At 45.5% G+C, this 13,939-nt stretch overlaps 1 protein-coding gene across 1 annotated transcript in view; it reads right to left on the reverse strand.

Annotated features, from left to right (window-relative positions):
• The window catches only part of LOC143296130 (glutaminyl-peptide cyclotransferase-like), a 34,522-nt gene that overhangs the window by 3,886 nt on the left and 16,697 nt on the right, over positions 1-13,939 (reverse strand). Inside the window, exons 2-5 of the mRNA XM_076607912.1 lie at positions 11,237-11,398; positions 7,941-8,216; positions 3,986-4,138; positions 546-645 (exon numbers count right to left, since the gene is read on the reverse strand). Of these exons, the coding sequence (XP_076464027.1) occupies positions 546-645; positions 3,986-4,138; positions 7,941-8,216; positions 11,237-11,398 (691 nt within the window). The remainder of the gene's footprint in view (positions 1-545; positions 646-3,985; positions 4,139-7,940; positions 8,217-11,236; positions 11,399-13,939) is intronic.

Here is a 13,939-nt window from a genome sequence, read left to right on the forward strand (position 1 = left end):
CATAAGGAAAACGTTTACATCAAACATAAAGTTACAACCCAGCCACTGAGTACATTCGCTGAACCACGACTGACATCGTTTGTTGTGATGAACATAAAGGAACGGAGATTCCTTCAGTTTCATATCAGTTGTCATTACATCCCCCGTTTGTTCTGAGTGTAATGAAGCAGTGTCAACTGATCAACCCCATATTTACATTCAATTGCTTTTCCAGAGTTCTTACGAGATTTAATTCATATTTGGTGTTGTTTATAATACTGCCGTTGTGTTATGTGTTCACTGTATGCATGTGCTGTTTTCCGAGCAAACCATAAGCTTCGCCTTGTTGCTGCTCTATGTGTTTGCAATGTCTTCACTTGCTTTTGAGAATAAAATCATGTTGAAACCAATTGCTTTTCCCTCTTTTTGTTTTATCTTGTTCATTCACCTTATCTGCCACGTATGTTTAAAGAAAAAAAGCACGATTCAAATGTTTTACACTCGCTCCCTGCTCCGATCCCCCCCCTCCTCCAATAAAAAAAGAAAAGAAAAGCGAATCGTCTCACCAATGCTCTGAAGTTTATTATAGGAAAGAGCTGTCTCAGGGAAGCGCATGTTGAAGTGTGTGTCCGAGGTACCGATCAGGTCCAGCAGTACAAAGGTGTCCTGAAAAAAACAACCAAACCAACAATAGCAATGTCAGACTGATGTATATATATGCATGTAGTGATGAGGATTCAAGGTCCAGTTTCAGCATGGCATCGTGTCCTAGGGAAGGGCACTTTACTCCCAGTTTCAGTATGGCATCGTGTCCTAGGGAAGGGCACTTTACTCCCAGTTTCAGCACGGCATCGTGTCCTAGGGAAGGGCACTTTACTCCCAGTTTCAGCATGGCATCGTGTCCTAGGGAAGGGCACTTTACTCCCAGTTTCAGCATGGCATCGTGTCCTAGGGAAGGGCACTTTACTCCCAGTTTCAGCATGGCATCGTGTCCTAGGGAAGGGCACTTTACTCCCAGTTTCAGCATGGCATCGTGTCCTAGGGAAGGGCACTTTACTCCCATTTTCCTCTCTCATCCCACGTGTGACTGGCTGCCTCAGTTCGGTTGGAAAAGGTTAAAACGGCGGAAGGAGAGGATTGAGCCAAGTCTTCCTTTGCAGAGTCCTAGATGTTACGGGACATGAAATCACTGCCCACATGGCTGTAAAAGGACACGGCACTGTTTTTTATTTTATTTTTTAACCTATCCTCCATTATACTGACCACCTCCCTGTACCGACCAGAGTGTGTGTGTCACCCACCGTCACCACCTTCCACTACTTGAGCACGTCCACCAGCGCTGCCCCACGTAGGATCCTCCGCATGATTCGGCATCACCGGTTTAGTGATAGGCGAGTCGGGACGATCCCCATCTCATCTCATTTCCACCTGTTGCTCCGCCAGGGATACTGGCTGCCAGAAAGCGCTCTGCATTCGCTCCAGCTGTCCCAAAGTGTGGCCTGTCCTCTTCATGTCTGCATCCAGGTCGCGGCGACATGTATTTCTTGGACGATCTCTTTTCCTTTTCCCCAGCGGGTATCAGTTGAGGGCTTGCCTTGTGGCGCGTTTGACGCAGGCTTGCGAAGCGTGTTTAGTGGCCTTCCCATCTGCAACGTCTTTGAAAGACCTCTTCTTCTGCAGACTGCTTCTTCTTCACAGTTCTTCCTCACCGTCTGTCTGTCTGGCCAGCCACTCCCACCTATTCTCCGGAGTCAGCTGTTGATGAAACTCGACGTTGACAACTTCCCTGCTAAATCTTCGTTCGCGAAGCCAAACCATGATAAGAAAACAAACACTCGCAGACAGAAAAGGGAAGAAAACATGAGTAGCGCTGCACTGTGGCGACGCTGTTTTCAAACAGAGAAATGTTGTGACAAAAATTTAACACAGTACAATACCATACACAAAAGAGAAATACACAACACATGTGTAGGCATATATGTATGTGTGCGTGCAGGTGCGTACGTGTTGTTTCTGTTTCTGTTTTCTTCTTGTCATTTTTTGTTTGTTTTTCTTTAGTATTATTTCTGGTGTGTTGAATACTCTCACAGCATCATGTCATCTGCTTACTGTGGGTGTGCTGTGATTTGTGTGTTCACTTCTTGCCATTACCCAGCTACACACACACACACACACACACTCACACACACACACACACACACAACACACACACACACTGACACACACACAACACACACACACACTCACACACACACACACACACATACACACACACACACACACAACACACACACACACACACACACTATGAGTGCTAGAAGGTGGAGAAGGTAAGAACAGGGACGGTAACACACACACACACACACACACACACACACACACACACACACACACACACAACACACACACACACACACACACAAAAACAAGATACAAAACATCACACATTGTGGCCGTTCTAGCTTGAATGTTATCATACCACTCTGGAAAGGATACATAAGAAACACACACACACACACACACACACACACACACACACACACACACACACACACACACACACACACACTGACACACACACACACACACACACACACACACACACACACACACACACTCACACACACACACACACACACACACACACACACACACACACACACACACACACACACACAAACAAACAAAAAACAAAAAAACAAACCAGTCTTCATCCAACAATGTCAGTGTTTAGTTTTTTTGTGACAAAACATCTCTCAGCTTGAAGAGCTGTTCAGCACGAGTTTCTGTGTTTCATTGATTTATGATTTTTTTTTTGTTCTGGTAACATGATCCCTCGCCCACCTCGCTTCCCTTCACCAGTCCCTGTTAAAGAAAGCCGATTTCACCAGACATCAGCAAAATCTCTCATGACTGGGTGCCATGATACCGTTTCCATTCCATTCGAATGAAGATTAATGGAGCCATTAAGACTTGGATAGGAATATCACACACAGCCCTCCTCATACACACACACACACACACACATAAATATCACCCCCACCACACACACCTACGCACATCCCTCTCCAAGTCAAACACATGTCTCTCCACTTCTATCTCTTTCCATTCACACAAATACCTCTCATCCAACTCCACGCCCCCCCCCCTTCCTCCCCACCAACGTCCCTTTCCATATACATACTCTGCCCCATCTCCACCCTCACAGGTACATAACACATGCATCCCCTCCACCCACACACATCTCTCTTCATACATACATGGCACACACACGTACCCCCACACATACTCTACTCTTCCCCACACCCCTCCTATCCACACGCAGGCACACACAATGTTACACTCCGTAATTTTCAATTTTTTTTTTATTGGCGGGGTGCGGAGGGGGGGGGATATTCTTTTCTAACTTGAGGGGGGGTTGCCAGGTTATCAGCGATGTCCATATTGTCAGTGAGTACGGAATAGAAGAAGAGGAAGAAGAAGAAGTAGGAGGAGGAGGAGGGGAAGAAAGAAGAGGAGGAGGAGAAGAAGAAGAAGGAGGAGGAGGAGAAGGAAGAAGAGAAGAAGAAAAAGACGGAGGAGGAGGAGAAGGAGGAGGAGAAGGAAGAGGAGGAGAAAGAAGGGGGAGGAGAAGAAGAAGAAGAAGAAACCCGCCTACCCCTCCTTCTCGCCCTCACACCTCCCACCGCACATACATTCACGCCCATCAACAACCCTCACCCTCCAACCCCACCCACCCACCCACAAACCAACTGCCCACGTGGACTGACTCACAATGGTGTCCACCCACCCACCCACCCACCCACAAGCCAACTGCCCACGTGGACTGACTCACAATGGTGTCCACCCACCCACCCACCCACCCACAAGCCAACTGCCCACGTGGACTGACTCACAATGGTGTCCACCCACCCACCCACAAACCAACTGCCCACGTGGACTGACTCACAATGGTGTCCACCCACCCACCCACCCACAAGCCAACTGCCCACGTGGACTGACTCACAATGGTGTCCAGGTAACTGCGTCGTGGAAGGTGTGGGTCCGGGGTGTTGGCCCAGCGGTCAGCCAGGTGGCGAGACCCGTACAGGGAGTCATGTTCACTCCACCTCACGAACGCTTCCTCGCCGTCAAAGAAGATGAACTGCACCGTCAAGTCCTGGTGAACGAAAGAAAAAACCCCATACAAAACATAATCAAGTCCTCCAGAACGAAAAATAACAACACATAATTCAGTACAAACAGGAAGAGAGAGAGAGATAGAGAGAGAGAGAGAGAGAGAGAGAGAGAGAGAGAGAGAGAGAAAGAGAGAGAGCTGATATCAGAGAGGTCCCACACCGCAGACCAGAGAGGGCGAGAGAGACAGAGAGCCAGCTTCCAACAGAGGATTTCTTCCCACACCGCAAACCAGAGAGGGCGAAAGAGAGACAGAGAGAGCCAGCTTCCAACAGAGAGGATTTCTTCCCACACCGCATACCAGAGAAAAGCGGAGAAACAGGTGGAAAAAGGGAGATGGGGAGAGACAGAGACGGAGAGGGGTGATGGAGAGAGAGAGAGGGGGGAGAGGGAGAGGAGGGGAAGAGATTAAAGACAGAGGAATATTTACATAACAAACAATCAGATTAATTGACTGCTTGACTGATTTATTTGTTTACTAAACAATTAAGAGTACTGACTTATTGACTGACAAATCCATTCATATATTTCATTTATATATTTCCTCATTAACGGCTATCTATTCATCCAGCTCCCAACCCTCCCCTTTTTATCCCATCCCTCCCCAATCTTTCTGCGCTCTTTCACTGAGATGCATGTTCACAAACTTTCAGTGATGCACGTCAAAGCCCTCGTTCAGAGTAGCATCAGTCCGACGCCGTCATCCAGATCCTCTCACATCAAAACTACGCGCCTGCTCCCCCCCCCCCCTCCCTGTCGCAGTCCAGCTTCCCATCAGTCCATGACGACGGATCAGTGACAGGGCGCTGTGAAGCCGGCCGCCATCACCCCCCATCTCGCCGGACGCAATAGCCGAGTGGTTAAAGCGTTGGACTTTCAATCTGAGAGTCCTGTGTTCAAATCTCGGAAACTGCGCCTGGTGGGTAAAGCGTGGAGATTTTTCCGATCTCCCAGGTCAACATATTTGCAAACCTGCTTGTGCCTGAACCCCTTTTGTGTGTATATGCACGCAGAAGATCAAATACGCACTTTAAAGATTCTGTAATCCATGTCAGTGTTGTCGGTGGGTTATGGAGACAAGAACATACCTAGCATGCACACCCCGAAAACGGAGTATAGCTGCCTACATGGCGGGGTAAATGAAACAAAACAGTCATACACGTAAAATGTTACATGTCTGAGTGAGTATGTGTGCATGCCTGAAATCTGATTGAATGACACGGAAACGAATGATGAGCGCCCAAGGACAGCCGTCAGTCGGCTCTACCCAGGTAGGCAGCGTGTTGTGCAAATGACAGCGCTCAGAGCGACCGAGAATAGGTGCTATATAAGTATCAAAATGATCATATCATCATCATCATCATCATTCCTCACGCCACTAGAGATCCAGCTCGCGTTGCTGGTTGAGTCACGTGGCTGATGTTCGCTGATGACAATGGCGCATGATGCGATCAGTTCAATACACGCAAAACGCCGCAACAAAGCCATGTCCTGATGACGACGATGACTAGGCTCTTAAGACTTGACAAGGGCGTTGGGTTTATGCGCTGATCAGAATATCTGCTTTTTTTTTTTTGCTTTTTTCTTTTTCTTCAAGATGTCGTGTAGTGTATGTGGATTAGACCGAACGCTTTCACACCTGCTTGTAACTGAAGCTGAAACAACTTCGTAGTGATGAAGCCGAAACTGAGCATGTGAGCATTCCTCCTTCCAATCACCGTTCAAAGAGCTCTTTATGTCTGTCTGTCTGTCTATCTGTCTGTCTGTATCCTCTCCAAGCTGGCAGGGAAAAAGGCTGTACACAGCAGTGAACATACAGCACGTTGCGTCGCAGGACTTGCGAAGCCGTCGTGATTCTGTGATCTGTGGTTTGGATAACAGTGCCAGCAACCTTTGCAGACAAATTTTCGTTTATCGGACTTAGGACCAAGAAGATAGAGTCGCTCTCTCTCGGGACTTAGGACCAAGAAGATAGAGTCGCTCTCTCTCTCTCTGTCTCTCTCTCTGTCTCTCTCTCCCTCTCTCTCTAAACCGTGGGGAACTTCCTCTAGGCTGTTTGTCTTGGTAACGAACCACAACGCCCATGTCATTATGTTATTTGCGTCTCTTTCACTGCACATTTTTTTCGAGGATTCTCATGAGACAACAAACGCCAGTGCTAAAATCAAGTGCACTAATTAACACACATCGCGCGAACACGCGATCCAGAATGTAATTAATCCCGTGAGCCCCTCCAAAAGATGCCCACCACGAAAGGGAAATAGCAGAAACAGGAAGGAAAGCGGATGGAGAAATGGTTGTTGTTGTTGTTGTGTTACTTTTTGTTATCACATTTTCCTCTGTGCTGCTTTCTCCGAGTGGAGAGCGTTGTTAGAGTGCAGCTTCAGCCATATTTATTTTCCTTTGTTTGTAAGTGTATTTCTTTTACTATCAAAATGGATGTTGTTCTATATAATTTTGCCAAGGACAACCCTTTTTATGCAGTGGGTTCTTTTATGTTCGCTAAATACATGCTGCACACGGGACATCGGTTTATCGTCTCATCCGAATGACTCATACTTTCGAAAAAGAAAAGTATCAGCGAACGAATAATTGATCCGTGCGTTTGCTAGGGGATCCAAAGAGATGCACGAACAGGAGGCAACAAGTCCAAATAATGCCCCCCAATGTTTCGGTGTTTTTGAGAGGAAATGGTGGGCGGGGTTAGGGGAAGGAACAACCCTCATGGGACTTAATATGTAAAATACATTTTATCACTTCCTCATCCCAGTGGCAGAATGGTTAAGACGCTTATCTGCCAATACAGTGTCCGTGGGGGTCTGGGTTTGAATCCTGGTCTCGTCCTTTCTCCCAAGTTTGACAGGAACATCAAGCTGAGCATCTGTTCATTCGGATGAGACAACAGACCGAGGTTCCGTGTGCAGCATGCACTTAACGCACTGATAAAGAACACGTGGCAATAAAAGTGTTGTCCTCTGGCAAAATTCTGTGAAAGAAATCCATTCTCATAGGTGCACAAATATATATGCACGCACGGCACTCAAGGCCTGACAAGCATGTTGGGTTATGCTGCTGTCAGGTGTCTGCCTAGCAGATGTGGTGTAGTGTGTATGGATTTGTCCGAACGCAGTGACGCATCCTTGAGAAACTGAAACTGAAACTCATCCCAAACACACACACACACACACACACACACACACACACACAAACTCCTCTCACACTCATTTCCCCCTCCCTATCTCCACTCAGTTCCACCACACACCGTTAACGCCATGAAAAAAGTGACAAAGCAGGTCTCTTCTTTACAGCTCCAATTGGCTCTCTCACCCTGTCTCTCTCCCTCCATCAGTCTCTCTCTTATCCTTTGTAGTGTATGCTCACTGCGTGTCTTCTGTTATATTTTCCTTTATCATGAGGTCAGGATGAAAATAAGCTTTATGTGCTTATACCTCCATCCCTCTCAATAAAAAAGAAATAATTAATTCATTGATCCATCCACAGCAATCAGCCTCTACCCCTTCAACCTTACAAAAGTCATTCATTGACCCATCCACACCAACCAGCCCCTACCCCTTCAAACCTTACAAAAATCATTCATTGATCCATTCACACCAATGAACCCCTACCCCTTCAAACCTTACAAAAATCATTCATTGATCCATCCACACCAACCAGCCTCTACCCCTTCAAACCTTACAAAAATCATTCATTGATCCATTCACACCAATGAACCCCTACCCCTTCAAACCTTACAAAAATCATTCATTGATCCATTCACACCTTACCGAGCCCGACGCCTTGCTGCCCATGAAGATGTCGCGCAGTCGCCAGGCGGTGTCCATCAGCAGAGCGCACGGCACCGCGGCGTCAGTGGCGCCGACAAAGCGGACGCGGTGCATGAGCTTGGAGTCGTGGTGACAAGCCAGGACCAGACGCCGTGGCTTTGAGGGGTCCAGGGTGGCTATCAGGTTGGTGAACAGCCGTCTCCCGTAGGGCGTCTCGGCGAAAAACTGGTCCTCCTCTACCGTCCAACCCACCGACTCCATCCATGTCTTGATGTGCTGCACGTGCGTGAGTTGAGGACAAGGGCAGGTGAATTGATCATATTGAACGGCATACACGTAAAACCCCACTCGTATACACGAGTGAACGTGGGAGTTACAGCCCACGAGGCACATACACACATTCCTTATTATTGGTTCACTTCGAGTTGTCATAAGCAACGCAGTCCGGTACAAGGATGGGTACTGACAATACTTTTGTGGAATAACTTGAGATGCAAATCACGGTAAGCCTGACAACAAAACAGAAAGTGTTTTTCATCTTCATTTTCATTCTTACACATAGGACACAACAAATTTACACCTGTATAATTTTTTTTATATCGGTTATGATGTACGGTGATGTCCGATATTCCACATCTAAATCTTGTCATAAAACATTTTATTATGTCTGTCAATTTCAAACAAGAGATAGTGTTCACAATTCATAGGCGGCTTAAAAGTTCTGTAAAAAGAACATCTCTCGCTGCTCTGAACGTGTTCATCCCAGTATTGCCATCTAATATCAACCAGTCGTTGACGCAGTTCTTCTACAAAGACATTTGTATTTTCCTTGATTTATCCATACAAAAACAAATCCATTTTCAAACAAAAAATTCTTAATAATGAGAGAGAGAGATAGAGGGGGGAGGGGATGGTGGGGGGGGGCAGGGGGCGGGGGGTGGGGGTGGGTGGTTGTGGAGTGGAAGAGGTGAGCGGAACAATGGAAAACAATTAATAAATCACGATAAATGAGAATTCTTTTAAAGGCTGTGGATACGAAATAGTTGCCTGGCCGACGAGAAAGAGAGAGAGAGAGAGAGACAGAGAGAGAGAGAGAGATGGGGGAAAGAAATACAAGAGGGAGGGGTAGAGACAGCAGGAGAGACAGAGATGGGGTGAAAGATATATATATATATATATATATATATACATATACAGTATATACAGAGAGAGAGAGAGGCAGACAGACAGACAGAGACACAGAGAGAGACAAACAGAAATATTCACATCCATCGCAACCAAAGCATGACATCAATGTAAAATGCGTGAGATAAAAGAGAGGTCATTTTTCAAGGCGGCCATCTGCTATTAATTGTTGTTACCAAGCAACTCTGGAGAGAGAGAGAGAGAGAGAGAGAGAGAGAGAGACAGACAGACAGACAGACAGACAGACAGAGACAGAGAGACACAGAGAGAGACACACACAAACACAGACACAAGAGAGAGACAAAGTCAGAGAGACATGCAGACAGAGAAGAGAGACAGAGACAGAGACATAAGGAGAGGCAGAGACAGACAGAGACATAAGGAGAGGCAGAGACAGACAGAGACATAAGGAGAGGCAGAGACAGACAGAGACATAAAGAGAGGCAGAGACAGACAGAGACTGAAGAAAAGACATCACAGAGACATTCAAACGAGACACTTGTCATAACACCTTCCCCCAAGAAAGCAAAATTCCCATTCTTTTAAATTTTCAGTGACCAGTAACACACAAGTTTCAAGTTTTAATTATCCTTTCACTCCTATTGGAGTATGGAGGATTACTGCAAAATAATGTTTTCATGCCCAGAACAAACATTTCCAAATACACAACAATGCCACATAAAAGTTGAGAAAACACAAATGTCTTTTAACTCAAAGCGTAGCTAAGCAACATTTGCAAATCTGATCATCTTACTTACAGCTAAAACGACTTTTTTTTGCATCCCTTTGAGCATATCACGAAAATTAAAAACCGATTTTGGAGACATATATTTTTTAGGAACATATCAATTTCGTAACTGATCATAATTGGGACATTCCATTATAAAATGAAACTCATCCCCAATCACAGACATGTTACAAACTTTACAAAAGCCGTAACTCTCGTGGTATGCCTTTGTGTCTCCCTGTTTCTGTTTCCAGCTTATGATTACTACTTCGAAATCTGAAGAAGCTGATAACGTAATCATCAGGCATTTGACATATATTTTTCTCTACCAAATCCACTTTTGAAATTTCGATAAAACACACATTTACTACTCGCCTCTAAAGCATGTCTCTATAGATTTTGAAAACTATCTCTCAAAGCAGTGTTGACATTCTTGCAGAAAGATTCCCTCTCTGAGAAGAATTGAGCATCCCAAACACAGTCATTCCCTGTTTCTATTAAAATTTGTCTGATATAACTCATCCATTTTGAAGAATAAATACCATTTCGATATAAGTCAAGTAATATCACATATATTTTCCCAGAATATTTTTCTGTGTTTGATATCTCTAAGCTGGTCCGAAATCGAACTAATCTCATTTTCACTAACACACTAATTGGATAAATACCAGTTTCTCCATAAATAATTTGGTTCACAGTATTCCTGTTCAGTTTGAACACGCGTTTCAAAAATTTCAATTCAATTTTTTCAAGTATATCTACATTTTCATAACCCCATATTTCTGCACCATACATCAAAATAGGAACAATCATAGACTGGCACATGTCCAGAACGATATGTAAAGGTAAATCTACACACACACACACACACACACACACGCACGCACGCACGCACGCTCTCTCTCTCTCTCTCTCTCACTTTTTCTCTCTCTCTCTCTCTGTATGTGCTGTTTGTCGTCTGTCTATCTATCTTTTAACAAAAAAAAAAGACATATCGTTTTAAGGAATGATATATTTGTTGAACTGAAACTCACCAGTACCTTTGAAAAGTACATAAAATGTAAGGAATGCATTTAAATCTGATGTCACACTGATCTCCCTTCACCAAGACGAAGCAGTCGAGGTGTTAACTGATAAAGAAAGAAGAAATAAAGACAGAAATCTAACCAGTCAACACCATTAATTCCCCCCCTCCCCATTGCATCTTCTCCTAAACGACGACACTCAAATAATTATAAAAATCGATACTCTAACAAAATGTCTACAATCACCAGTATGAGTGACGGGATATTAAACAAAATTCACCATCACCATCATCATCACCATCATCATCACCACCATCATCATCACCATCATCAACACCAATCATCAGATAAATATTTACCGTGCGAGCTAAACGGTTCCCATACGTGCCGGACACCCTGGGTCTGGAAATGAGCGGACGGAGGGCAAGGTCCCTGAAGTCCTCCCCTCTGGACAGCCCCACGGACAGGTTCCGCAGGTTGGTCAGCACGTATGGGCTTTCGATCGACGCACACCCCGTGTTCTGTAACAGGACAGGACAGTCTGGTTTGAAGACTGGTTCATTCCAACTTAAACATATTACACCCCGTGTTCTGTAAGACAGAACAGGACAATGGATTCCATGGACCAAGCGCTACAAGTCGCTACCATCGCCACCACCACCACTACCAGAAGCATCATCATTATCATCTTGTACAAAATGAAATTATATCGAGAGAGCAATAAGCAGGAAGCTGTCGTCATCATCATCATTATCGACATCATCACCACCAGGTGTACCATCAGAAAACAACCACTTATTTTTTTGACAACAACAGGCGAGCAGCAAGAAAGAAAAATAAAGTACAGTTATGATTGCATTTCCAGAAACTGTCGGCGCGAGTACCATGAAGATTGACATTATTGATAATGGTGCTCATTGTTGTGCCGGACTCAGAAGAAATGGTGGGACACACACGAGCGCGCCGCGCCCACGCATACACAAGCACATTTGAAAGAGAAAGAGAGTATGAGAAAGATAAAAAGGAAGAGTAGTAGAGAGAGAATGAGAGAGAAAGTCAGAGAGAGAGAGAGAGACAGAGACAGAGAGGTACAGATATATATATATAAAGAAGATAAAAGTCCCATCGCCATTCGCGGCCTTAGGGGCAGTGGATTCATATTTGTATTTCTTTTTATCACAACAGATTTCTCTGTTTGAAATTCGGGCTGCTCTCCCCAGGGAGAGCGCGTCGCTACACAACAGCGCCACCCATTTTGTTGTTGTTGTTGTATTTTTTCCTGCGTGCAGGTTTATTTGTTTTCCCTATCGAAGTGGATTTTTCTACAGAATTTTGCCACGAACAACCCTTTTGTTGGCGTGGGTTCTTTTACGTGCGCTAAGTGCATACTGCACACGGGACCTCGGTTTATCGTCTCATCCGAATGACTAGCGTCCAGACCACCACTCAAGGTCTAGTGGAGGGGGAGAAAATATCGGCGGCTGAGCCGTGATCCGAACCAGCGCGCTCAGATTCTCTCGCTTCCAAGGCGGACGTGTTACCTCTAGGCCATCACTCCACCGTGTCTAGGGCTCGGCATTGGAAGTGCTGTTATTCCCTGTCCGAAATTAGACAGCACTACACACATGGGTGGAATAAGGACATTCGGTGTAAAGTGACTTCCTGAGGACACAACACGTTGCCGAAAAGGGGCCTCGTACCTGGATCACTGGTGAACAGGGGATTAGAATTCCAGGGCCTAACCGATTCTGCCACGACAGAGAGAGAGAGAGAGAGAGAGAGAGAGAGAGAGAGAGAGAGAGAGAGAGAGAGAGAGAGAGAGAGAGACAAGACAAGACAAATTCTTTATTTTCGAGGATAATAGATAAGCACTGGCGCACTTTCTTTCATCCAGTCCCCGCCCTGAAACAGGGTCTATACTACACAATACTACATCATATTCATAGCATATCACTGCATGCACTACACAATGCTACTTAAAGTCATAGCATGCGAATACAATACTACATAAAGGCATAAGCATGGTAATAGTAAGAGAGAGAGAGAGAGAGAGAGAGAGAGAGAGAGAGAGAGAGAGAGAGAGAGAGAGAGAGAGAGAGAGAGACTGCCTGACGCGTGATTTTGTGAGGAAACTAAAAAGTATCCAACACGCCAAGAAATGGGAGTATGATGGCGAAAACTCGCAGGAAAAAAAAAAGCAAAAAAAAGCCCATTCATAATTTCACATGAACAACCAACACTAAAAGACATCGTCCAAACATTTCATTTCAATGCCTCCAATACCGAAGGCCGTATATCCCAAACGTAATTCTTCTTCTTATCTTCTTCTTCTTCTGCGTTCGTGGGCTGCAACTCCCACCTTCACTCGTATGCACACGAGTGGGCTTTTACGTGTATGACCGTTTTTACCCCGCCATGTAGGCAGCCATACTCCGTTTTCGGGTGTGTGCATGCAGGGTATGTTCTTGTTTCCATAACCCACCGAACGCTGACATGGATTACAGGATCTTTAACGTGCGTATTTGATCTACTGCTTGCATATACACACGAAGGGGGTTCAGGCACTAGCAGGTCTGCACATATGCTGACCTGGGAGATCGTAAAAATCTCCACCCTTCAACCCGCCAGGCGCCGTCACCGTGATTCGAACCCGGGACCCTCAGATTGACAGTCCAACTCTTTAACCACTCGGCTATTACGCCCGTCCAAACATAATTCAAAACAGCCAACACTGAAGAAATAACCACAACCCCAAAGTGGAGCGGTGGCCTCGTCAGTGTTAACACGCCTGACTAGGGAGCGAGCGTCCACAGGTTCGAGTCCTATATACGGCCCAGGACTTTTACGATCCCCTCCACTACATCTTGAGTAGTGGTCTGGGTGCCAGTCATTCGGATGAGACGACGAATTGAGGTCCGGTATGCAGCAGTATGCATTCAGCGCGCGGAAAAGAACCCACGGCGACAGCAGGGTTGTCCCTGTCAAGATTCTGTGGAAAAAAAATCCATTCTGATAGTAAAACAAATACACTCGCATTCGGCAAAAAGATGAAAGGTGGTACG

This window comes from Babylonia areolata, chromosome 21 (genome assembly GCF_041734735.1).
Source record: "Babylonia areolata isolate BAREFJ2019XMU chromosome 21, ASM4173473v1, whole genome shotgun sequence".
NCBI classification, from domain to species: Eukaryota; Metazoa; Mollusca; class Gastropoda; order Neogastropoda; family Buccinidae; genus Babylonia; species Babylonia areolata.